Below are 25,232 nucleotides of genomic sequence, written 5' to 3'. Positions count from 1 at the left end.
TAGTTTTGAGTATTTAAAAAACCACACACACACACACAAAATCTCACTATGTTTATTAATTTAACAGTTCAGTTACATTTCCTGTAACTTTAATCTGTTTTAATGATGGAGAATATTAAATCATTTTTATTATAATTTTGTTTGGTTGAATTGTTTTGCCTAAAAATAAAATAAAAATAATAAATAAACAAATAAAATAGAAATCAGCCTTAAACAAGAATGACATGGAAAATGTATGCATATTATTGAATGTTTCAGTAATTAAATTTAAAAAAGAAAAAAAAAAAAAAGAAAAACGAAATTTAGAAATAATATTTAGCTATACAGAATAAAATGTTGCTAACTGTGATAGCAGGAAGTAGTGGTCAATAGTAAGTCTGTAGCTGTTTTCTATACTGCATTTTTCTGGCTACAACAAACACGATTAAAAAGACTCAATTCGATATATAAGCATTTTAAATACCTGTAGGACTATTTCAGGAGCGTCGCAGTAGCTTTTCGCTGAGGATACTGTGTTTGGGGCATAGACTGTATAGAGACCGACAATGAGGAACAGAAAGTGTCTTGAGCCGCTGGTTGAGGTCGGAAACTTTTGGCGGACGCACTCGGATGAGAGATGTTTACAAACAGCAAACTGTCAGAAACAAATTGAAGACGTCGTCGCAAATTAGCATATATCATAATTAATTTTCCCAGTCGTGTGGACGCTCACAACAGCCTTTAGCGGACATACATTTAATACTTGAATAGTATTTTAGCTGGTAAGTGTCTCCAAATGTCCTTTAAGTTTAGTTTAGTTGAGCAATGATCGTCAGACAGCTGAACAAGTTAGTGTTTATTGTAATAATCTGTTAGCTACTGTGGCTAAAAATACAGCAGTCGATTATTATTAATACAGCCAGCAGCGGTACGATACTGTGTCAAAACACAGCACATGACTCTGCTAAAACTAGACTGAGAGTCAAATGTAAGATTTTCTTTTCGGATTCACACCTTGTTTTAGTTTTAGATGACCTAACACTCACTTTACCTGTTTCCTGTCGCAGGTTTGTGAGGATATCATTCTAATCTATTTGGCTTTAAAGGAATAATATTGGTCAGATATTATATTTGCCCCCATTTTGAAACTGGCACTTTGTTATCCTGTTTTTTTTTCTGTCCAGTGAAATCATAAAAACATAAAAGTATAATGGTGTTTAAAACCCCTGAGCTTGGCTGAAAAGCTTAACCTGTTTTGTATTTAGTAAATGTTTGTTTTGGCTCCACATAACCACTTAAATAACTGAAATGATTTGTTTTAGGGCTACAGATGATGATTATTTTCCTTCATCGATTATCCTCGATTAATCCATTAATCTTTTGGTCTAAAAGATATCAAACAAATGGCTTCAAATTGCTTGTTTTGTCTGACTCACAGTCTAAAATGTTAAATTTGTTGATTAACTGTCCTAAATGAAAAGGAAAGACATTAAATCATCACATTTGAGAAGAGGGAACCATTAAATGTTTGGCATTTCTCTGACAATTGACTAATGCATTAATTGACTAATACATCAATTGACTGATGGTTGCAGCTCCACTCAGTTTATTGAGTAGTCGAATGACAAAAAATGAATCCACAACTATTTCTATAATTTCTATAACTCATTGTAAGCAAAATTCACACTGTATAATGAAATGCCTGCAGGTTTTAAACTGCTGGTCAGACAAAATAAGAAATGTTGAGACTTCAAGACAGACTCTTCAACTTAAGATTTTTTGGATCTTTTTATAGCATACACCCTCATCTTATGAATCATCTTATAATCAATTACTAATGAAAATGACAATTAGAAGCTACCCTAATTAGCATTTTTCTAAACATCTTCCTCATACAGTTTTACATACACTCAGGATATAATATTTAAGCGACTCTTTTCACAGAGTGGAAGGATGTTGGCAAGAAAAAATATTGGTTCATGTTATGGAGATGCCAATTTTAGATGTGTGGGCAGATTCCAATGTGTCACAGAGTTTATTAATTTGATTTATGTATTTATTAAACTGATACTCTGCTGATATTTACAGTGTGTGTGGGGGCAGAGAGATAAAGCTGAGCAGGTGCAGTGTCTAAGTTACACAGAGGTGTTGGCTGTGGGCAGTCAGCAGGACACATGGCAGAGGAAGGCCACAAGCTGACACTGAGGCGCCTTGAGGCACCAATCCTCAAGTTCATTAAAGTAGCTCTACCCACGGACCTGGAGAGACTGCAGAAACACCACGATAACATACTGAAGGTGACGGCTGAAATCTGGCTGAACACATGATCACACTCTCACGTCCACACTCTTACTTCCAGTCCACAGATAGACATCTGAAGCTTTTCCCTTCATCTTTGCAGTACCAGCACAGCCAGCAATGGGTCCGCCTTCATCAGGAGCATATCAATGCCAGCCGAACTGTTCAGGTATAACATGATACTCTATAAATTATGTGTGTGTGTCAGTGTGACCAACAGAGATATCAATACTTAGCTAGTAACTGATATTCTCCTCTAATTTTAGAAAACATGATTTATGGCCACAATGTCATGTTACCATGCGAGGAATTCCAGTTTCTTCATAACACTAAACTTCACATTCATAACAATCAGCCTCTATGTCAGCACAGAGGAATTTGGTACATCATCCAAGTTTGTGCCTGGTGGATATGTGAATGTGAGGATTGTTTAGATGATGATGTGAGTCATTGCCCCTTAAAAATTCCTGAACCATCATGACTCTGCAACTGTGCAGCATGTTTCTAAATCCAGATTCTTATGAGCTCATTTTAGGAAACACTTGATGTGGTGACCAAATTGTTTTCCCAGTTTAAAAGAAAAGAAGAAAAGAAAACAGGCACTTGACAAAAAAAATTCTCAACAGAAGGTCCAACTTACTTTTTTGCCAAATCTAGTGGCCTACATTAGAGACCATTTTTGGTACAAGGGGTTCCAACATGAGCACACACTGTCACATTGCCACAATTTCATACTCATGTCACAACTAAACCATCTCCATGAAAATACAGTGACTCCATCCACGGAGAAAGACCACAAGATGTAATTGAATAAATGTGTCTAATCCATTAATTTAGTATGCACAAAAAATGCACTAGAAAAAAAAATCAGGGCAAGAAAAGAGATACTGCCAAACCTCAAATGGTCCATCTCTTCTCTGTGTGTGTGTGTGTGTGTGTGTGTGTGTGTGTGTGTGTGTATAAGTACTCGTGTACATGGTGGGTGTGAAATGTCTTGGGGGATGTTGTTGCCTGGATGCCACCATGTCTCTAAAGGTGAAATAACTCCAAACAGGCACACACCTATCCTCTCACCATTACCCTACAAACCCCAGAGACACACACAGAGTGCTTTCCCATGTCTGCGAGGTGTTAATCCTGAGTAGGGGTTAGTCTACTACACTGCTGGAGGTGTGTGTGTTTGTGCGTGTGTGTGTTCTTGTTTGTGTGTTTAGTAGGGCTGAACAATATTATTGAAATCGCAATATGGCAGAGTGCAATATCCAAAATCGCAGGAGCTGCCATAAAGGTAAAATGTGTCACAACGTGCCGTTATAAATGAAGCACTGTCATTGTCACTAGTCATTTTCCCCAGACGTAAATAAACGTACTTGTTTGGTACAGACCCCAGCAAAACTCACATCATCATCATCATCACTTTTATAGTTTTGTCAGTGTTTCTCCAAAAATGAAAGAAAGAAATCTTTGTACACCTGAGTAGTGGCAGGTGTGTCGGGGGAAAGAGCAATCAGATACTAAAAAAAGCTCCTACACACTGTCTCACTCACTGCTGTTTGTTTTATTGAGACACAACATTTCATCAGGCATTCTTATCCTGCCTGATGAATGTTGGATAGACTGAAATGTCGTGACTCAATAAAACAGCGTGCGGGAGGTTTTTAAAAAATGTTTAATTATTTTTTGTTATATATTTGTCAGTGAAAGTGAAACTCCAAAATTACCATTCCCACTAAGATTGTGACTCATATTGTAATCTCGGTATCTGTTAAAATAATTGCAATATGATTTTTGCGTATCGCTAAGCTCGTATGTATATATTTATGATAGATAGATAAATAGATAGATAGATGAGTCTTTTTTCTTTCCTTTATCCATCTTATATCTTATATCCATATTCTTTCTTCTTCCAGAAACAGTCTGCATTCTCTCCCCTCTACTTTTTGGTGATTGGCATGTACCCCCACTAGCCTAGTGCCATGCTTACCACCAAGAGAAAGGCACAGGCAGACTCTGTACCCCCGCCTTTACTACAGCGGCCATAGTAAACACTATGAAGACAGGGGAGCGTAGTCAATACTGTTTTATCATGAATATTTGCTATTGTGTGTGTGTGTGTGTGCGTGTGCATGTGCGTGTGCGAGCTACGTATGGTTAATTTGCAGGCTGACAGGTGCCTGAACTGTCTCGGTGTTAATCAGTGTGTTTTTCAGTTTTATGTACAAGCGTGAGGACAAGCATATGCATGTATCTTTATTCATGTTGTGTAATTAGCAGTTGTGTTATTGGCAGCGCGCTGACCCCCTGAGCCCGGGTCGTGATGTGGCCTGGAGGGCTGATGGTTGGGGTGTAATCCTCCTGTCACCCTCAGGGCACGGCAGGATGTGGGGGGCTCGTATTCCCCAGCCTCATATCTGAACCTTATTAAGGCCCACCCCCTCCCACTCCTTTTGACTCGTACACACACATTTCTATCGTCAGAACAGTTCTCTAGGATGCTGAGCCTGTCACATTCCCACTGGTGCAACAAGCAAAATTAACAAAAATTATTACTTTTCAAGGCATTTAAAGGGAGTTATTTGTAGAGTTATTTGTTAGAAGTATAGGTCCGGATAATGTTGTGCCCTGTGTTGATATGTTACCAGGTAACAGCAGTAGAAATCAATTTAATTGTAATGTTGTGCATCTTTAACTGCAGGTTTGTCTGCTTGTCATTCTGTCTATCTTTGTGTCCTTTAATCAAGTAATTATAAGTCTCTTCCCCTCCGAAATTTCTCACGCATGACTCTCAAACTCATTGCTTCTCGTCTGTCTCCCTGCAGCAGTTAAGAGCAAATATGAGAGAGATGGAGAAGCTGTGCACCCGGGTCCGTGCCGAAGACGCCGCCGCCCTAGAGAGGCTTATCAAGCCAGTCAGAGACCGAGCGTCAGCCGCCACACAAGACTTTCTGAATTTGCACTCTAACCCCGTCCCTCAGCCTGCACCAGCATTGCCACCTGCTGCTCAGCCGTCCAGCTGTGTGTCCAGCAGTTATCACGATGATGACGATGGGGACGAGGGCCCTGTGTCTGGCAGGCAAATTCAGCTCCACCTTCCAGAAATCCCTGCTGATCAGAGCGCGGCTGAGTCGTGGGACAACCTGGAAGAGGTATGACTCTCGTTTCCTAGCCCGGTAATCTTGATCTATTTTATACATATTTTATGTATGTGAAGCTCTACATTTTGGTATTTAGGTTCAAGTTGTACAGTGTATCACTCACAGGGTTTAGAAGCTGCTTAAGTAATATCAAGCTTCACTTTCTTTTTCAAATTGTAAAATCAAAAACAAGGCCAGACGTTATTTTTAACGTTGGACAGGCGCTGCTCAAGTCTCAGCTCTTGTGGCGTTGCATCATCCTACACATTTAGATTTTTCTTTCCACGTAACCTCCATTTTTATCATGAACAAAGGAAGTGAACGTGTTGCTTTTTTTCACACACCACTATTAAATGTGCTTTAACTACAGTCACCAACAAGTTTATACCTCTGCGCTGATTAAATAAATGTCAACTCTTAATATCTTTGGTAAGATAAATGCAATAATAATGTTTTTTGTTAGATGTGACTATGAAATTCAAATCATGTGTATTTGAAGTAACAGCTGCCAATGTGGTAGTGTATTTGAAATGAGCCCCTCATCATATTTACAGTGGAGGTTCTCTGGAGTCAGTGAGGGAAATAAAATGTGTTGTGGTAAAGTGACTAATCCCAAAAGAAAATGAAGAAGACAGATGAAGTAAGATCTGAGTTATGTGCAGAGAGGGTTAAGCAAACACAACAACAATGGAGAAATCTGAAGCTATTTGCTCAGTGGATCAGGTGGAAATCATTCAGGGAGGAATAGTAGAAGCAGAAACAACCACAGGTTACAGGTACTTAGTACGGGAAAACACTCACAGTGTGCCAGCTCGACTTGCGTGATGACGCCATAGTGTTAGAGGAGCAGATGATCATATAAAGATATCTGCCACAACCCAACGTCGACTCTGTCTGAAGTAGAAAAAACATTCAGAGCAGTCTGAAGTCGGTGCGTTTTGCTCACAGGAACCTCCAACGTTGTAACATTAAATATTTATCACTGAAAATAACGAAAAACCTTGATCGATTCTCTCTAAAGGACCAGTGAGTAAGATTTAGTAAGATTTACTTTAAAGCATGTAGGAGATCCTACGATGGCCATGAAATTCTCAAAGAACACAAAAGGCCCTCTTTAAAGCCGGTGTTTGTTTTGTCCATTCTGGGCTACTGAAGAAACATGGTGGTACAACATGGTGGGCTCTGTGGAGGAGGACCTGCTCCTTATGTAGATATAAAGGGTTCATGCTACGGTAACGAAAACACAACGATTCTTATTTATAGGTGATTATACACTTATTAAAACATACTTATGATTATTATATTCCATTTGTGCCATGTCTGTTCTGCTGGATGGCACTAAATACTGTAAACTGCACCTTTAACAATGGTTCTGTTCTGTTCTGTTAAATCTCCCAGTAAGGCATTACAATGTGAGAGAGATAACAAAATCAGTATGCACAATACCAGGACCTTGAAATGGAAGAAACTAAATGAAATTCAGCCATCATCAGTGTTTACACCTTTACAGTTTTTTCTACATCGACATCTCAAAATTCTCAAAAGAGTCATGTTGAATAAAACTTAACACTAAGTATAGATATAAAAGTATTTTCCATCTTGTCTGTACTAAATGTTGCCATGGTTACATGCATTATTCATGTAGATGTAATTGACCCACCCTCCTTTAACCTGCTCCTGCAGACGCACTTATTTCACTCTGCTCTACTGTAATACATACAACACACATTAATATTCACTCTCATTAGTTCATGTGATTGTCCGTCGCAGAAACTGACTGTATGGATGGACTGTGGCCTTAAACAATTAAATACAATATTTCTTTCCTCTCAGGGTCTGAAGGAGCTGAGTGGTTTGGTGACAGAGTTCTCTCTGCTCGTCCATGTAAGTACGAACACTTAACTCTGATTTTGTGCTTCCTGGTGGCTGTGTTCACGTTTCAATGCTATATGCATTTCTCTGCCTATCTACATGTGTGCACAGCTACCCCTATGAGCAAAAACAGAGTGACAGCCTATAGTGTTTCCATGAAGTGGTGTGTATTTGACCATGTGCGCTCATGTTGCCGGGTAAGGCTCCTCTGAGACGAGGCTACGCAGATCAGTTCAGGACTACTGCAGGGGCCCCAGAGGCCCTTCACAGAGTCAAGGGGAGAGATTGAGGAGTAGACGAGGGAGGATTTGTGGGAGGATGGGAGAGTGTCCACAGGGGGGGAGAGGTGGGGGAACAAGGGATAAATCGGAGCAGGTGGAGAACAGACGGCCCAGATTATCGCTCTATCCTCGGGGATGGAGGGAGAGAAGCAGGGAGGACGAGTGAAGGAGAGATTAACAGTGAAAGAGAAAGAGAGAGTGAAGATGTAGTTAGGGTTGAAAACAGACTGAGGCTTGGGAGTGGAAGAGGGGGGGGGGGGGGCAGAAAGAGCATAGACATGTTATTGTGGTGTCTCTAGGGTGAGAGAAGCCGTTAGAGGAGTAATATTCCAGCGCTCAGTCACAGTGGAAATACTGAGTGAGTGTGTGGTTGTGTCTGTACATGCGTCACTTTAGTGGCTGTTCCGGCTGTTTTTCTGTGTTTTTTCTTTGTTCTAAGGCCACAAAATCATATAAGCGTATATGTGATTATTGTCCCTACTAGGATTCAATGACAATGACAGTATTTTCATTATTAATATGATTCATTTACTTTATTCTGGTCTATTATTTAGTTTAATTAAATGCTACAAATTTCCGTTTGAAACAGAGCTGCGAAAATTAGTCGAATAATCTGCAGCTACTTTGATAACTGAATAAACATGTTGAGTCATGTTTTAAGAAAGAAAAGCCCAAATGATCTGATTCCAGCTTCTTTTCCACTCTCGGTCTGGATAAAAGAAAACATTTGACAATGTCACTTTACGTTTTGAGAAACATTTCATAAACCAAACGATCAATCAGTTAATCAAGAAAATAATCATCAGATGAAGTGATAATAAAATGAAATAGAACTATGCTCTGTATCCAGCAATTTTATTTTATTTTTACTTTTTACTTGATAAAGCACTAAATTGGTTTATTTTTCCCCCTAAAAAATGAAATTCTTTATAGATACAAAATAATCAATTAATCGATCCAGCAGATTTTCATTGTATCACAAGCTTCCACATTAAATAATAATAGAAAATCACAGTTTCTCTCTGGCCAGCTGTTGCAAACAGTCTTGAGGATCATATTCAGTAACAAAAAATGATTTAACAAATCAGCCTCATTACATTGTCCACTCAGCTCTGGAGTTTTAAATTGTATCACACAGTCCTCCTCAGCAGACACAGTTTGCCTAGTTTTTCAGGATTGTATCTCTAATCATGCAGCTCCGTCTGGTCTTCATGAAACGGTTTGCTCTTGATTGAGCAAAAAGAAGAGATGACCTGTGAATGAGAGTGGCAAGATCAGGTCTGTCAGAGCAGGTTTTAAAGTTTTTACACTGGTATGTGTGAAAGAAGTGTTAAAAATTGGGGGGGGGGGGGGGCTGAATCTGTCAAATAGCTCAGAGTGAGAGGGAGCAACAGGGAGAGGCCATACTGAGGACAGGTGAAGGAGAAGGAGAAGAAAAAAGTGCTCCGGTTGTTGTTTGGTCACTGTGTCCATCCAGCCCTCATGTGGAGAGAGACAGCTGCCACTCTGAATATTTCATGAGATCTACACAATGCCACACACACACACACACACACACACACACACACACACACACACACACACACAATCTGACCCCGCGCCCAGTGTAATCTCCCTTTGAATATACTTACATCCTCTGCACACACTCTCATCATGTCAACTTGTGGCGCGGAGCAGAATTTGTAGTAAAAAATAAACGTAATACATGACAGGTGGTTGCTCTTTCACACATGTGTGTATGCATCTGTTAATATTCTTGCTTGTGTGTGTGTGTGTGTGTGTGTGTGTTTGTGTGTGTGTGTCTAACCCCTGTGCATCAGTCCCAGCAGGAGAAGATTGACAGCATAGAGGACAACGTCAACACAGCCGCTGCCAACGTGGAGGAGGGGACCAAGAGCCTGGGGAAGGTGTGTATGTGCTTGTGTGCCCTGATGATCTGATGCCTGTGTGTGTGTAGTGTGTGGTGTGTGTGGTGTGTGTGGTGTTTGGGAGCTGGGGAGATCGATGGCACTTTGCCTCCCAGCCATTCCAGAGCGTTTGTTCCTATTGATCTGTTCGAATACGGAGGAAAGCTGCAATTAAGGAAATAGAGAGAGGAGAGGGATAGAGAGGAGTGCAGGGGAGGAAGAGTGATAGAGAGGTTGGATGAGAGCGGCGACAAGATGTGTGTGTGTGTGTGTGTGTGTGTGTGTGTGTGTGTGTATGTGTCCAGCATTAAGGAGAGGTTTGAATGACTGTCTAATAGTTTTTCAGGAGCAGCATTCACTTCAACACACTCTTACACTGATCTGCACTGAGAGTAACTCAGAGGAACGACTCAGCGCCTTTTCACACATATTACACAATTAAAGTGTTGAACTTTTGGCTGTAATACTGAATGAATCACCTGTTTATCCCACACATACACACACACACATATTGCAGCAGGAGCAATTTTCTACCAACAAAAAATACATTTTTAAAAACTTTACTTTCAGCTTTTAATATCTGTCAGGTGTTTTGCTCAAACGTTAAAGAACATAAATGAAGATGTGAAATAAATAGATGGTAATTACAGACACTCAGAGATAGTGAAGACAGTGTGCTAATAAAAAATGTGAATGCTGGTCTATACATAAGCTAAAATGAAAAAAAAGGTCTATTATATATTAAGATCATCTCTCTCTCTCTCTCTCTCTCCCTCTCTCTCTCTCTCTCTCTCTCTCTCTCTCCCTCTCTCTCTCTCTCTCTCTCTCTCTCTCTCTCTCTCACCCTCTCTCCCTCTCTCTCTCTCTTTCTCTCTCTCTCTCTCGCCCTCTCTCCCTCTCTCTCTCTCTCTCTCTCTCTCTCTCTCTCTCTCTCTCTCTCTCTCTCTCTCTCTCTCTCTCTCTCTCTCTCTCTCTCTCTCTCTCAAATTTCTTTTGTGATGCTTAAATTCAACAGCAACATCCCTTTCTCATTACTCTGGATAATCCGCCCTCTCACACAGTTTTCATAGAGACTGTATTTTTTGTCAGACAGTAAATCTAATGAAAGCTGGAGCATTTAGAACATCTCTGTAGAAGAGACGTTACTCTATTTAATTTCAGTACTGTTGAAATAATTATTAACAATTATGATAAACGTTTTTTTGAATCTTTTTGAATTGTGTATTGAGAGGTAATGTTGTACCAATAATTTATAAAACAATCATTATGACAACCAGTACACCATACAGACCTACACAATACACAACTTAAACTGACAAGTACAGAAAAATCATGACACAAAAAAAACCAACAACAAAAAGATATATCTATTACATAATTATAATACTGTATAATAATTGTAGAGTTGGAGGTCCAATCCCAGGTTTCTCCTGTAGTTAATATAGACACTGATGCCCAAATTGCTCCTAATATGTGTGTGTGCATGGGGGAAAAAAACTCAAAATCTCAGCAAATAAACCCCTAACTGTCTGCACAACAAGATACCACTAAAGGTTTTTATTATGTAACATGGGTTTACTACATTTTTAACAGTTTGAACCTAACATTTATAAAATAAGTTCCTCAAATAATTAAATATTCTTTTTAAATTGCTATTTTCAATTAAATTTCCCCCAAACGAGAACGCAAACAAAGGTCGACCTCGCTGTAAGGTTGCTGGTAGATGTAGTGGGCTGCACATTAGAGGAGGCGGAGGTGTAAAGAGATAACACAGATGAGAGGGATTTCAGATGTTTTAACTTGTTTTTAAAGCTTGCAATCTGTCATCAGGTCAGACAGTATTACACACACACACACACACACACATATTTCCTCCATCCTCTACAACCTGCACCCAGATTCCTTTTAACTCTGCTCAGATGAAATTAAAATTCCCTCAACTGCCACAGGGGTGGGGACAAGTAAAGCTAGCTTTTGAACTAGATTAATTTAATAGTGAAGTGTTAATCAAGTGTGTGTCCCTGTGTGTGTGTGTATGTGTGTGAGGACGGTCAGAGAATCAGTCATTAATTGCCATCAGCAAAGCACACCTTCCACTCTGATGATAACAGCCATAATAACACACAGGCCACATCTCTCTGATTTCCCCTAAATGAAGATAATGAAAACGCTTTGATGCCGCTATGGAAGTGTCGGTTTACATTTACACAGGCCGGCTTGTTTGTGTCGTCTTTTTTTTCTTTTTTTCCCCCTGTGGGTCGATGTGTGATCATGAAAGGATAGACACATCCAAACTCTATCGCAGAGTGTCTTGAAGCCACAAAGTAGTCTGGTGTGTCTGTGTGTGTGTGTGTGTGTGTACGTGTACTAAATTAAACTAGAACATATCTCTTCTTCCTGTCTCTCTAGGCGGTGGGCTACAAGTTGGCGTTGCTGCCGGTTGCCGGGGCGTTGCTGGGTGGAGTATTAGCAGGTCCACTGGGCCTGCTGGCTGGGTTTAAAGCTGCAGGGGTGGCTGCTGCTCTGGGGGGGGGTGCCCTGGGATATGCAGGGGGCAACGTGGTCCAAAAACACCGCAGAGCCCAAGTGGATCTACAGATGAAACAGCTGACAGCACCACCATCAGAAGAACCAGCCGAATCAGAGTCAAGCAAAGACAAATGACCAAACGTGTGTATGTGTGGTCAGTCGTCTCTGAGCTCAGGTGGTGTCTGATCACTGCCTGACGCGGTACAAACCAGACCTCCACCCTGCTCAGACCACCTCACAGACTCAATATTAGGTGTCAGCGCCAAGTACTGCTGTAAAACTTTTATGCAAGATAAGCCTAAATGCAACAGTCAAATACTTTGATTTTTGGGCTTGAATGCTGTTTCTGTGAGGACATTAATCTAATTTTGTTCAAACTGACTTTTTTTAATTCTCAAGTTATTTACACTACAGCTTTTAGTGTGTGGTTTGGTCATCCTGACATGGCTCTGAGCCAAATAAATTAAGTCAATTTCACTGAACCAACCATTCCGTGAAATGGTATCACTACCAACAGCATTGTGTGTGTTCGTGAAGCTGCCATCTTTTTTCAGATCCTTTATTATCATGTTTTGTCATTTTGTCTCAAAATGTGTGTATGCAGGAATAACTGTCCCATTGTGAGCAGCTGTAGTACTGAGACTACAATAAGGCATGGAAAATGTTTTAATGTCACTCTGCTGTTATGTTTACTTAATCCAACTTTAAGTGGCACTTCTTCAATGTTTATATAAATAATGTTGTAAATAGGGGCTGTACATAGGGACTTGTTCTTGTGAAGTATGGAAGCGAAATTGCACAAAACCCGCCCAAAGTGCCACTTTCCAGATCACTTCAGTGACTGGAGTGTAAAAACCTGCCACGCATTGATTACAGTGCTGCTGGTTTCTCTGCCAAATAAAATGTTGTCTTGTCAACAGGAGCGTCATTCATGGGAGGAAGTGAACACTAAATGAAAACAGAGACAAAGCATCAGACAACACAACGTCCTGTAAAATGGTTTTTAATTTACTTTTTTCATTTTTTTACTCTTCTTCCCCTCTGAGATGACTGGTTTATAAATGGCATCACACACCCCCCCCTCCCTCCTGCTGCTCTCCTGTATGTGTAGCTGATATGTCACTCTGCAGGCATCTGTTAGCCTCTATGGAAGGGCGGGACAGTACAAACTTAGCAATATGTCCCCAAACCCTGATCTAAATCCCATTTTTGGATTCATTCAAACTCAGTGGATCTCAGGAATCTAGACTTGTACCAAAACCTCAAAGACATATAAAGAGACAAAACCATTTTTTAAGAGAACTCGTAGAAAGTGGCAGACTGTAAATTTCCACCATTTATCACATTGGGGGTTCCCCTCTTGTCTCTCGGCTTTTAACAACACTGGGAAGGACGCAGTCTTTCTCCCCCAGCATTTGTGACACATTTGACAACAGGCAACAGCATAAAAACAACAGCCATTTCATTAATTCATGTTAAAGTACACCATTTCTAAAACAATTTTTTTTTACCCCCTCGATTTGAATCCCAGGGACACAACTCAAAAGTGTTACGGCAAATATTGTGTCTATATAAAGAGTATCCACCCCTCAGACTTTTCATGTTTTACAACAGTGGAGGTGATCAGCCTTTTAGACACTGAACAGAAAACTACTTCCTACTGATTGTTCTTGGGCCCAAAATTAACTAAATACTCAATGGAGGCACCTTTGGCAACACTTGCAGCCTGGAGGCAACATGTCGGTAAGAGCTTCACACTTTTGGATACCGATGCTTTCTCATTTTTTAGTCACTAAAAGTCTCAGAGAACATTTATTATTATTATTATTGTTATTTTTTAGGTCTTTGCACATTTGACTTTATGTTTGTCTTGCTTTAAAATACACAATCTTTCACTTGACCTTGTACCATCATAAGCCGTCCAGGGCTAACTACAACAGAGAAGCCTCCACACAGCATGATGCTGCCACCACCAGGCTTCACAGTGGGGGTAGTGTGTTTTTGGTGATGTACGCTGTGACATTACTCTATTTTCTGTTGAGTTGTGACAAAAAAAACAACTAACTACATCCACTGTGATTCAATATTGTAAAACATTAAAAAGGTCCAAAACGTTCGATTTCTTTTTATAGACACTGTGACATCATAACCTAATAACCATTTAGTACCAGGGAGAGAAGGGGGTGCATCTCAATAGGCTGGAGTAGCTCTGTCTCTTTATCTTCTTTTTCAAGTCATGATTTAAAATTATTTTGCCCTTACCGAGTATGTCAAAATATTTTTCTATTCCTTCAGATCTGTGTGTATGTGTGGAGAAGATGTGGAGATAAAGCTACTTCAAACAGGCATGTTGTTACAACTTGTGCTATACAAATGAGTTAGATTAGAGTTGGTCATATTGAGATGCAGCCATGAGGTCAGTGAGACTAAAGCGTCTCCTAGCAGACAGGCTGAACTGCACTACCCACAGATAAGAACCATACAACTGGAGTGAAGGAACTGTTCTGGTTTGTTTTGTCTACAAAAATCAGGGTGATGAAAAAGAAAGGAATAAAATAAAGAAAACTCTGCATTTAATTTAGACCAACAATGAGACTCCCATGTAGCACAAACATATATACAAGCTCCAAAAAATAAACGTAAAAACACTTCTCTTGATGTCCTAATGCCCCTAACCCCTACCCACACACACCTCCTTCTTTAACCCTCTTCCTTTTAATCCAAAATAAAAATTGTACGTGAAAGAGTTATGAAAATATAGGTTATTCCAACATGGTTGTGTCATGGACTGCGCTCATCTGCTCTCCTCCTCCCGTTCTTCTTTTTCTCCTCCTTTGTCTTCATTCTCTTCTTTCTCCTCCTCCTCCTCATCTCTCTTTCTCTCTTCAGTAAGGGTGTTGGGTGTTGCTGTTCTGTCCCGCTGGCCTGTCCCAACCCTAACCCCCTCCCTGACTCCGGGGCGTGGCATTGAGTCACAGGATCACTGGAAGGCCGTTGAGGTCACAGCTCGTCACGTCCCCGGCTGAGGATGGTGTAGCGGGTCTCGCTGGGCGCCAGCTTCTGGAACGAGCTCTCTGGAGGGTTGCTGGCCACTTCTCCTTCCGTCTCCTCCTGAGGGTGAAAGGCAGATTTAAAACAATGACATATCATCTCAACATTAAAGGAACTATTAGACCTCATGAGCTTTCCTACTTAGAGTGACATGAGAAGAACAAAACCAGATCAGACAGCTGGCTTGATTCTGTCTGAATTTAACAAAATCTGCCGACCAGTTTTTCATACAAAAACCCAAATATAAAAAACAATTATTCACTATTTTGGGTTTTTATACTTTGGTTTTTTTATGGATTATATAATGTATAAGATATTATGTGTTAGTGAGATTTAGAGGTTCTGGCAGGTGTTTTTTTTTAACCCCTGGACAGAGCCAGGTAGCTGTATTTAGCATACAGATATAAAAGTGGTATCAATTTATCATCTGACTTGGCAAGAAAGCAAAAAAGATGTAAATGAGATCAAAGACACAGAGAGTGTGCTGATGCTGACCTGTCCAGGCGTGCTCTCTGTGGGGTCGGGACCATGGTGAAATTCTCGGTGTAGCTTTCCAGAGTGAAGGTCCAACACAAACTGTTTCAACTTGCCGGGGATGCTGTAAGAAGCAGACACAAAAACGTACATTAAACTGCGTCTTTGAGAAATGCATCAACGTCGCATTCCTACACGTTCCGCAATAAAGACAGACCTGCTTGGACTACAGAGAAGGTCAGAATTAACCGCTGATATGAGACAAAACAGCTCTGGGCAGCATCAGAGGACATTAGTTCCTGTAGACGGGTCGTCAAGCGGCATTAATCCATATCAACGCTGTCCTGTGAAGTGTGTTTATTAATGACAGGTCGTGAACTATACAGGCGGAGCTGGTCCCCAGTCACAGCTAACCCCGTGTGTCAGAACAGCATGCACGCACGCTCGCACGCACGCACAAACACATAACATACACTGTGCTAATGTAATTACAAGCCGTGTGCCACATGCAGTGCTGATGTGATGCAATTAGGTTGTGGAGGGCTGGTCAGTCCTCGGGGCTTCTGTCTATCTGATCAGACCCTGATTGGGGATGGGAGGGGGGGGGGGGGGCAGAGCGGTGGGGGGGCAGAATAAATAAGATTAAATTAGATTAGACTGGATTAGTTTAGCACTTATTGCACGTGCCAAATCATGTCACATTAGCTCCAGTGTCCTGGCCCATTCATAAAGGACAGGATTTTAGGAGGTGTGACATTTTTCTGGTGTTCAGTGCACAGAGGATTATGGTGTGTTTGTGTGTGTGTGTGTGTGTGTGTGTGTGTGTGTGTGTGTGTGTGTGTGTGTGTGTGTGTGTGTGTGTGTGTGTGTCAGAAAACTGACTTTTATTTAGGATGATCAGATCTTGTAATGAACAATTTCTCATAGCTGTGAATGATATCATTTAGTTTAATTGTCCAAAAATGTCCAAAAGAATGCCAAATGTGTCACAGTGATTTGACATGTGGATGATTTATCTGATAATTACAGGTGCATTTGTGGTCAGTTTTCATTTGTATTTGGTTAATTATTTTTGCATGATACAATTACCAGCCCATATTTTTATTTCTAAAAAAAAAACTTTCATTAATGTTTCAAGGGAGATGCACACACATTGTGGTATTGCAAATGAAATAAATTATACATGGTAATAGTGTGGATCCCTAATTTTAAATACATTTTCACACACATACAAACTGCATCTATGTGAAAAATGACATTCTTTATAGAGAAAGTGAAGAGGCAGTACTTACTTAAGGTCTTTAAAGTCAGGAAACACATACATGTGCCTGAATGAATCTATAGCGATAACAGGACAGTCAGCTGGAGTTTTCTGGATGTGGAGCAGAGGATGGCGGAACTTATCGCAGTCTGCGTGCAGGAAGTTTATGGACCCTGAGTGAAAGAGAGAGAAACAAAGTATCCGATGACTTTTTACAGCCCTGTGTCGAGGGCTGTAAAAAGTCAAGCATAGATAAACTTGGCAACACTGGCACAAACACACACACACACTCACCTTTCTCACTGATGAGCTGGCGAGCTACTTCGTGTTGGAACTTCTCTAAGCTCTCTGTGTCCTCTTTAATATGGAACAAGATGAGGAATGGGATCCCTTCTTCAGTCAGCTCCTGGAAAACACACACACAGAGCATTAGAGACAGATGGAGTCACTGTCTTTTTGTGGCTCAGCAGATGATTGAATACCCTCAAGGCTGGTTTCAGTGTATATATCTACACATCCATATTTACACATCTATCTTCAGTTAAAAGCAGCCAAAAAGACAAAACGTTTATAATCATACTGACGATGTTCTGTGTGCAAAATCAGATTACAAACCTCTCCATTTTCAAAGGTGATCTCCCTGACCAGAGGTACGCACTTGTCCTGGGCCCAAGCGTAGGTCAGGTCGAAGTTGCTGAGTGAACCGAGGTAGACCATGTCAGGGACACTCTCCCCCACAGGTTTGTAGATCACGTTTTCTCCGCTGAAGCGTTCAGACTCAGACACAGTACTAAAGGAGGGGAACGGTTGAGAAGAGTTCATGAGCGAACACCTAAAAAAATCAGCTACATATGGGCTTCATTTGAATGGTTTAGGAAAAAGAATCAAAACATGTCACGTCTCACCCGAAAGCAGCCAGGAACATGCAGTCGTCCCGAAGGATGTTGGCAACTTTTTCATATGTGTGGTAGCTGTCTGAGTCCTTTTTATCAAAGTAACCAATGATGTTCCTCTTGCTCCTCTGTTGAATAATAAAATGAAAGATAGCGTTGGGACAAAGATCATAACTGTGTGTGTGTGTGTGTTAATGTTTTTAGAGACGGTGTGTTTGCCACTCACATCTACAGTTTTAACTTCCTCCAGTGACTGGATCTCTTTCACGGGGTCAACCTGCTGCTGGCGGATAAAGTCAGCGATGGCCGCCACGGACCTCTGACCCCTGTATTCTCTCTTCATCATCATCCCGTTGCGGAACAACTTCAGCGTTGGGTACTTAGTGATGCGATACCGCTGGGCGATGTCCGCTACACAGAGGCAGAGGAGAAGTTAAGTAAAGAAGGATAAATCAATTGATGAAGAGGAAGAAGGAGAGTAAAAACACATGGGGATGGGTGGATGAGGAGCGGCGCGGTGATAGAGACGGCGGTTAAACCTCAGTCTGAAAACACTGCCTTCAGTCAGCTCCGAGCTCTGATCTCCCACATGAAAGCTGCCCCCCACCAAGAGTAAATATTCTCTCTGCACACACTGAATGAGAGCGTGTGTGTGTGTGTGTGTGTGTGTGTGTGTGTGTGTGTGTGTGCACATGTGGCAGGTGTCAATCTCCCTGCGGGGTGTCTCTAAGCCTCCAGTCTTCACAGGAAGCAGCAGTTTTGTCATTAGTCTTCAAACAGTTTGCAGGTCATCAATAATTCTCTTTAATTTGCTTTATCTCAAAAGGCTGAGGCTTGCGGTTTGTGTCTCAGTGCTTTGGTGTGGCGGGCATCTATGTGTGCATACGTATGTGCATCAAATATAGTGAGGGAGTGTGTGAAGGTCTTTTTATTTCCTGTATATGAACAAGGGTGAGGGTATAGCAGTTCAGGGCATTAGATAAAACCATAAGCAGCAGCCACCATATATAACACAACTTATATACAACAACAACTATCTGGTTACAGATTCATAATAAATGTTTGCAATAACGTTTAAATATTAAAACTACCAATTCTGCTTAAAATATTATAAAGATTAGTTTGTTTTTATTAAATAAATAGTTGCTGAACAATACAATAAATGCTATGACTACTATTTTATAATGGGTATTTCTGAGGATAAACAAACAAAAAGAAATCAATAGGAAGTATAAATGTCACTTGTATTTGTCTGTACGTTGGTACTTTCCTTGATAATGTCAGAAAGGAAACAAAAGTCTGATTAAAAAGATAAAAAGTAATACTCACAATGTTGGTCACAATCAACGCGCGCAAACACCACCTGCTTGGTATCAGGGAACTCCTCTCTCACTAAGTTAGATGCCTCCTCGAAAACTGGATGGAGCATCTGACTGAACCTACACCTATAGGGCAGGAAGTGGGTATAAAGTTAAAAGGCTTCTGATGATTTTAAGTACATTTTAGTACATTTGTATTTAATTAGAACAGCTCAGAGATCTGAGATTAAAAGAAATTCGTTGTTTAAAAGTGGATGATAGTAATCAAGCACTATTTATGGCACCATGTGGCATCATAGCATCCTTGACATAATATACAGAGATTTAATGTCTGAGGAAGAGAAGCAACACACTTACCAGTCTGCATAAAAATTCACTAATGCCACCCCGGCATTATCTGCAAGAAAACACACAAACAGGAAATAAATGGAAGCCTCTAAACATCACTGAATATACATATGAATGTATATTTTGCTTGTAAAATTAATTAACGTGGCTATTTAATGTTAAACCCTTCAGTTTTCTGTCACTAGAGGAAGAAAATAATACTGGGGAGACTAGAAAGCACTATACACATTTATCTATCATACCACCTGTCATTAAATGCCTATTTTGTGAAAGGTTAAGACAAATAGGCCACCTGCAACAACGTGGAGAACAATTATATGAAAACAGTAAGGAACATCAAAAAACTATTTAACAACTATACATGAACTAAAGGTTTTTATAAAGCTATCCACACACAACGGGTCAACTTCTTCTTTTTGCCACCAAAAAGCTGAAATCAGTTCATGAGTTTTTGAGACGCCCCTTTAACAAAAACACAAACGTTGCCTGTCAGTGGTTACAAAAATGGAGAAATGAACACGTGGCCTTAAAGACAATTGAGCAGGAATGGTGGAAAGAGGAAGAAATGATTGGATGAGTGAAGTGAGACGACTTACTTAGGACATCGTCAATGTTGCCAGAGTCCAGACTGGTGATTTCTGCTTGTCCGGGAGTTGAGAGGCCCATCACCTACAGACACACGGAGAAGAGGAAGGTTAGACATTTAAACATAAAGACACAGAAATGCTGGTGAAATGAAAATATTTAGGAGCGGGAGGGGGAGAGGGGAGAGGGGAGGGGGGAGGGAAAGATAATGCTGGTTCAGACTGAGTGAACAAACAGGCCTGTCAACATAAAGTTTGCGTTTAGCATATCAGTGGCTCGATCTGAATCAGCTGAGCTTTCAATGCAAACTCTAAACCACAGTACTGAACTCAGGCCTTTGTGAGACCCCCCCCCCCTCTGTGTTCCCTGGAAAGCAGGGCGGTGTAATCCCTGCAGTGTTTCCTGGATGGACTACACGTTCCTTTGCCAGTCGTAGTTGGTAGTGTTAAACTCAGTATACAGTAAACAACGTCACCTTTTCCCTTTCAATAAACCACAGAGCAACATGCAAATGATGCTCTTATCTGGTTCCTCTTCTGCAAAAAATGGACTCAAGTTACACGCAGGTCCACGTTCACATAGCACAGTCACATATTTCAACTAATGAGTTTAAACTAACCTAACCCTAAACCTTCACCAATGAGCACAAGCTATATTCATGAAACAATGATAATGAATTATGATTATGTCCTCCATCTCTGAGGAATAAGAACATGTTTCTATACAAAGGGAAACATTATATCCATTATACACATACAAACTCATATTATAAAAATGTTAAATATGTGGGGCTAATTATCTACGCTGCTCTTTACAGATGTACTAACCCACGTGTCGAGCCCACATACCACTAACACCCACGCACTATTTGAAGTGTCAACTCAAACTGAAGCAGCGAGTTCCTCTCAATCATTCAACTCTAATCATAAAAGTGAGCAATCTTCATTCTTGTCCTGTCAGTCACTCTTGACTCACAACGTGGCCGTTAAACGCGATGAGCCACATTCACAAAGGGGCGCTTAAACTGTGCTAACGAACGTTTTAAGTACGATTCATCAACATGTTCTTAGCTGAATTTTTTCTTACTCTGTGAACGCATTTATAAACGATCTCAGACCAGTCTTAAAAAATGATTTAGTAAATTTATTCAATGTAAACTGTTTATTTACAACCACAATTATTTAAAAAAAATATAAATAATACACAACATTTAAAAGTGTGACATGGCTGTAGAGATTTATTTAGATGAGTATGACAGATCTACACGTCACATTTAGCAAGTTTTTCATTTAGTCAGGGATGTACGACAGCTGACAGCTCTCTTTACAGCTGTACCGCTACAGCACAGCTTTCCTTGTATAGAGAAAAGGAGACGTGGCATTAGGCTAATTACTGTTACTGTTAAGTATCTGTCAATTTAGAATAACTCTGATTTACTAACATATTCATGCTGGTGAGAACAAGACTAGACACGTGCCATGAATTCAGATGTTATTTTGGATGTTATTTTGTATGCACAGTAAGAACATTTCAACATAAATATCAGTGAATGCCGCCCAGTGATGCAGCACAAATTTTGGAAACATCCTCTTTCCGTCAGTCACTTTCTCTGCCGTCTCATCTGTTAGAGAACTCGGTCGGTCTAATGCTGCAGTCCAAAGAAATCCCAAGCTGCACGCAATTACTTTACATCATGTCATAGAAATCCTTAAATTACACTGACGTTTAATTTTAAACATTAATAAAAACTATTACTACAAAATCACCTGAATGACAAACACCAAAATTAAGTCATGTTTGACCTTCTACGAGGCTGTTTTCATGTTGATCTGCTGAAAGGTTCTTTGTGCTCATAAAAAAAAAATCGGAGTTTAATATACGACTAACATAAGCGTGAATAAGCTCAAATCCTGAGGTCTTGTAGTAATTTAACTTTTGAGACTATTTGCAGTTTCATGAAGTCTGGATGTTTTAATGAAGCAAAAGAGGGAAATGTAAGAACTGTTAACTAGTCAACTGAACATTGTTGTGATAAACCCTCAGACATTCAAAGCAGAACATTTGTATGTGTTTTAAAACCTGTGTGGAGGAGACCTTTAACTACAGATATCACTGACATTAAATGCTTTTTGCCTGACAAACTGTATTCAGTGTTAGGAAAATAAAATCTTGCAGGCATCAATTTTTCTTTTCTGCATCTTCATCGCTGGACCGCTGAAACAAGATTAAACTTGTAATTACGACGTACCGACCAGGGATTTCTGAATTCCAGCTTGACTACAGCGCTGCATGAAAAGGAGGAGACGGATCAGCACTAAGAAAATGTAAGAGCTAAAATGACTTCCACTGTTGGGTGAAATGGGGGATAGTACGCCAACGTTGGAGACTGAACTCAAAACACAGATATACCGATTTAAAAGGGGAAAAAAGAAAAAAGCAATCACACAGTTTTGTCTGAATTACGTCTTTTAACAGAGCCTCAGTTTCAACTCTGTAGATATGAGGACAGAAACTGAATAAAGAAGATGACATTGTCAAAAACTCTTTTTTCTAAATTATTTAACACTTCTACAAAACTGCAACACTGATAATGATGCGTACAGGAAGTGTTTATCTGCTGTGATCTGTCGACTAAAGACAGACTGTATGTAACTACAGAAATATTAAAATACATGTTGAAAAGACGTTCACACCTTTTTAGAGAAACTGTGAAACAACAACGTAAAGACGTGACTCAGTAAAAGTTTCTACTCAAGTAAAGCTGCAACCATTAATCAATTAAATGCCTGACAACTATTTTGATAATCCATTTTTTGCTCTTCTGTGACAGTAAACTGATTATTTTTAGGTTGTGAAGTTCAGAAGAAATTTGCTTGAACTTTGGATAATAATAATAATAATAATAATATTAAAAAGAAAAATAATAATAATAATAACAATGATAGTTAGTTGCAGCCCTGTACTCGAGCATACTTTCACCAAGAGTCAAAGTTTAACTATCATAAAAACATTAGGACTGTAATTAAAGATCATTTTCATCACTCATTAATCTGCCGGTCATCATTTAATCTCTGCACTGTGTGAAGGGTGGAGAAACACCTATCACAGTTTCTGAGAATCCAGGATCACGTCCTTAAATGAAATCTTTCCTCGATACTTGTCACAAACTCAAAGAAGAAAAGCAGCAAGAGAAGTCTGAACCAGCAAATTTGAAGAATTTAGTCTTGAAAAATGTGTAATAAATAATTAATTTATTAATTACCAAAATAATTGCTGATTACTTTTCTATTAATCAACTTATCATGTCAAGACTGCCTGCACTTGATTACAGTGATATTGTATAATTGCTTCTCCCTCCCTAAACACTGTACTCACGACATCACTTCACATGACTTTTTAGCTTTAGCTGAAACTGTTGTTCACGCTGAGCTTAGATAAGAGGGGTTAAAAGATTCTGATGTGTACAAAAAATGTTCATTCACACTCAACTCGTCAATCATCAGATGTTCATCCTACCAAAGTTCTTACTTGGCAGAGGTTGGTTTTCATTAGAATTTAAGGTACCGAGTTATGGTATAGCTTTTTCTACCTGAGTAAAAAAAAAGTGTCCATCTTTAAAAATGTTGTAAAAAATGTTTAAAGAAACCTTTAACTGCTCAATGTATTTTGTTTTGTTTGTTTCAGCCATAGTTTTCATTTATCAATTACAGAGGCTTGAGGCCAACGCCCCCTCGCAGACACATCGCTCACACTCGGACACTCACACAAGCACTTATTTTTTAAATTTTTTTTTGGTATTGTTGTTTTTAATTATATACATATTATAACTATTTGGTTTGTTCTCACTTTTATGTGGTCATATTACTTTCTGTAATACTGTGTAATTTTGACATTTTATAGGTGGAGGCTTCAAATAAGCCCATTTGTGTTTTCTGCCTCTCCCTGCTCTGTATATTGTCATTATTATTAACATTTTTTGTGTAAATTTTGACTTGTGCAAAATAAAATAAAATACATGTGAAGTTACACTCTCTCTCTTTTCACTTTAACACTTTAAAAAGGCTGTATTTGCAATTTGCAATCACACTTGAAAATAATGTCTAAAATGTGCGTCTGCCCATGCTTAAGCTGTACGTGTTCATTCTTGTATCCTGTCTTCCTTGAATAAATAAATCCCAATGAGACTACATGTTTACATAAAGGATTAAATCTACAAATAAACTGTTTCCTGAACCCTTTTTTTGTTAAAGTTGAACCATCTCAACTATGGGGAAGTAAACTGTACCTGGCATATATAATTACACACTGAGAAATACCTCAGCTGCTGTGTGAAGATAAAACACTAAAGACAAGACTTTAATGTCAGGCCTAAAAAAACTCTCAAACAGCACACACACTAGTTCCGGGTTGTCAGCCAATGAGAATGAGCCACAACAGAGGAATTCACCAACCGGAGAGCATCATTCGGAGACACATTACAGGCACACGATAACTTTAAACATCCGTGTTATAACTATAACTATATAATGTTTCACCTCATTAAACACAGCAGATCAGACCACTCTTTAAAAGTTGACAGAGCAGGCCTGTGCATAGCTTTTATCTCCCTGCTGTCAGGCTGTGGCACCCGGATGCTGCTTAACTACTCCTAAACAAAAGTTATCAAGTGTCAAACTTTATCTGATTTACTTAAAAGTTTTGGATCAACAGTGCATGATAGGGGGCTTCATCTTGCTTATATAACATGGATTAAGGCTAGTTATAACCCTCCGGCTAACGTTACTCAACCACTACCGGCTAAGTTGACATTGCAGCTGGATAACTTGGTTGGTCATTTGAGCTACAGTGGGTTCAATCACAGCCACACGGCCTCTTCGTTCAACATGATAGATGACTTCAATCACAGTAGCAGATGAGAAAGTCATGAGCCACTTTTGAAGCCACGTCTCATCGGTTAGCTGGCGGCTAACTATCGTTTGCCCGGCTAACATTAGCCCGCTGTGGTCTAGCTAAAAGCAGGAACCGGCTGTTAGCGCAAACACCGAGGCTGAGGTTTAAAATACTTACCAGCAGTAAAACCGTGACGGAGCGGATATCCAGAGAGGGAGGTATTGCTAACACTTTCATTGTACAGTGTAGTTTTGTGGAGGTGGTGGTGTTGAGTCTTCCCTGTCTGTCTTCTCCTCACTGCTGCAGGAAACCAACGGCGAACCGATCTCACGGTGACCACGGAAACGCAGAGAGGGGTTTTCGCTAAGCTTTATGGGAAGTGTAGTCTTTCAACGTCGCCAAACGGCTAGC

The 25,232-nt window shown here is 39.9% G+C and overlaps 2 protein-coding genes across 4 annotated transcripts; one reads left to right on the top strand and one right to left on the bottom strand.

Annotated features, from left to right (window-relative positions):
- Positions 1 to 610: 610 nt before the first annotated feature.
- On the top strand, positions 611 to 12,917 carry stx17 (syntaxin 17). The gene is made up of 7 exons (XM_053327937.1): positions 611 to 761; positions 2,068 to 2,276; positions 2,381 to 2,446; positions 5,097 to 5,423; positions 7,245 to 7,295; positions 9,385 to 9,471; positions 11,881 to 12,917. Exons 2-7 carry the CDS (start codon positions 2,154 to 2,156, stop codon positions 12,133 to 12,135), a joined length of 909 nt encoding a protein of 302 aa, XP_053183912.1. The 5' UTR covers positions 611 to 761; positions 2,068 to 2,153; the 3' UTR covers positions 12,136 to 12,917.
- A 70-nt stretch (positions 12,918 to 12,987) lies between these two features.
- erp44 (endoplasmic reticulum protein 44) lies at positions 12,988 to 25,137 on the bottom strand. 3 transcript variants are annotated; one of them, XR_008321915.1, is made up of 12 exons: positions 24,999 to 25,137; positions 19,943 to 20,015; positions 19,356 to 19,395; positions 19,009 to 19,124; positions 17,906 to 18,090; positions 17,692 to 17,807; positions 17,402 to 17,576; positions 17,081 to 17,192; positions 16,818 to 16,959; positions 15,547 to 15,649; positions 14,050 to 15,111; positions 12,988 to 14,014 (listed from the first exon to the last, which is right to left on the bottom strand). XR_008321915.1 is itself a non-coding variant. In XM_053327934.1 (11 exons), the coding sequence occupies exons 1-11, from the start codon at positions 25,056 to 25,058 to the stop codon at positions 15,001 to 15,003; spliced, it is 1,233 nt and encodes a 410-aa protein (XP_053183909.1). In that variant the 5' UTR covers positions 25,059 to 25,137; the 3' UTR covers positions 12,988 to 15,000. The 3 variants fall into 3 exon arrangements, 1 of the variants encoding a protein (XP_053183909.1); XR_008321916.1 differs by having other exon boundaries at positions 12,988 to 14,025; positions 14,062 to 15,111; XM_053327934.1 differs by having other exon boundaries at positions 12,988 to 15,111.
- Positions 25,138 to 25,232: the final 95 nt, after the last annotated feature.

Source organism: Scomber japonicus, chromosome 10 (genome assembly GCF_027409825.1).
Source record: "Scomber japonicus isolate fScoJap1 chromosome 10, fScoJap1.pri, whole genome shotgun sequence".
Classification (NCBI taxonomy): domain Eukaryota; kingdom Metazoa; phylum Chordata; class Actinopteri; order Scombriformes; family Scombridae; genus Scomber; species Scomber japonicus.
The sequence above is the reverse complement of the archived record's forward strand: the minus strand, read 5'-3'. Positions and strand labels throughout refer to the sequence as shown.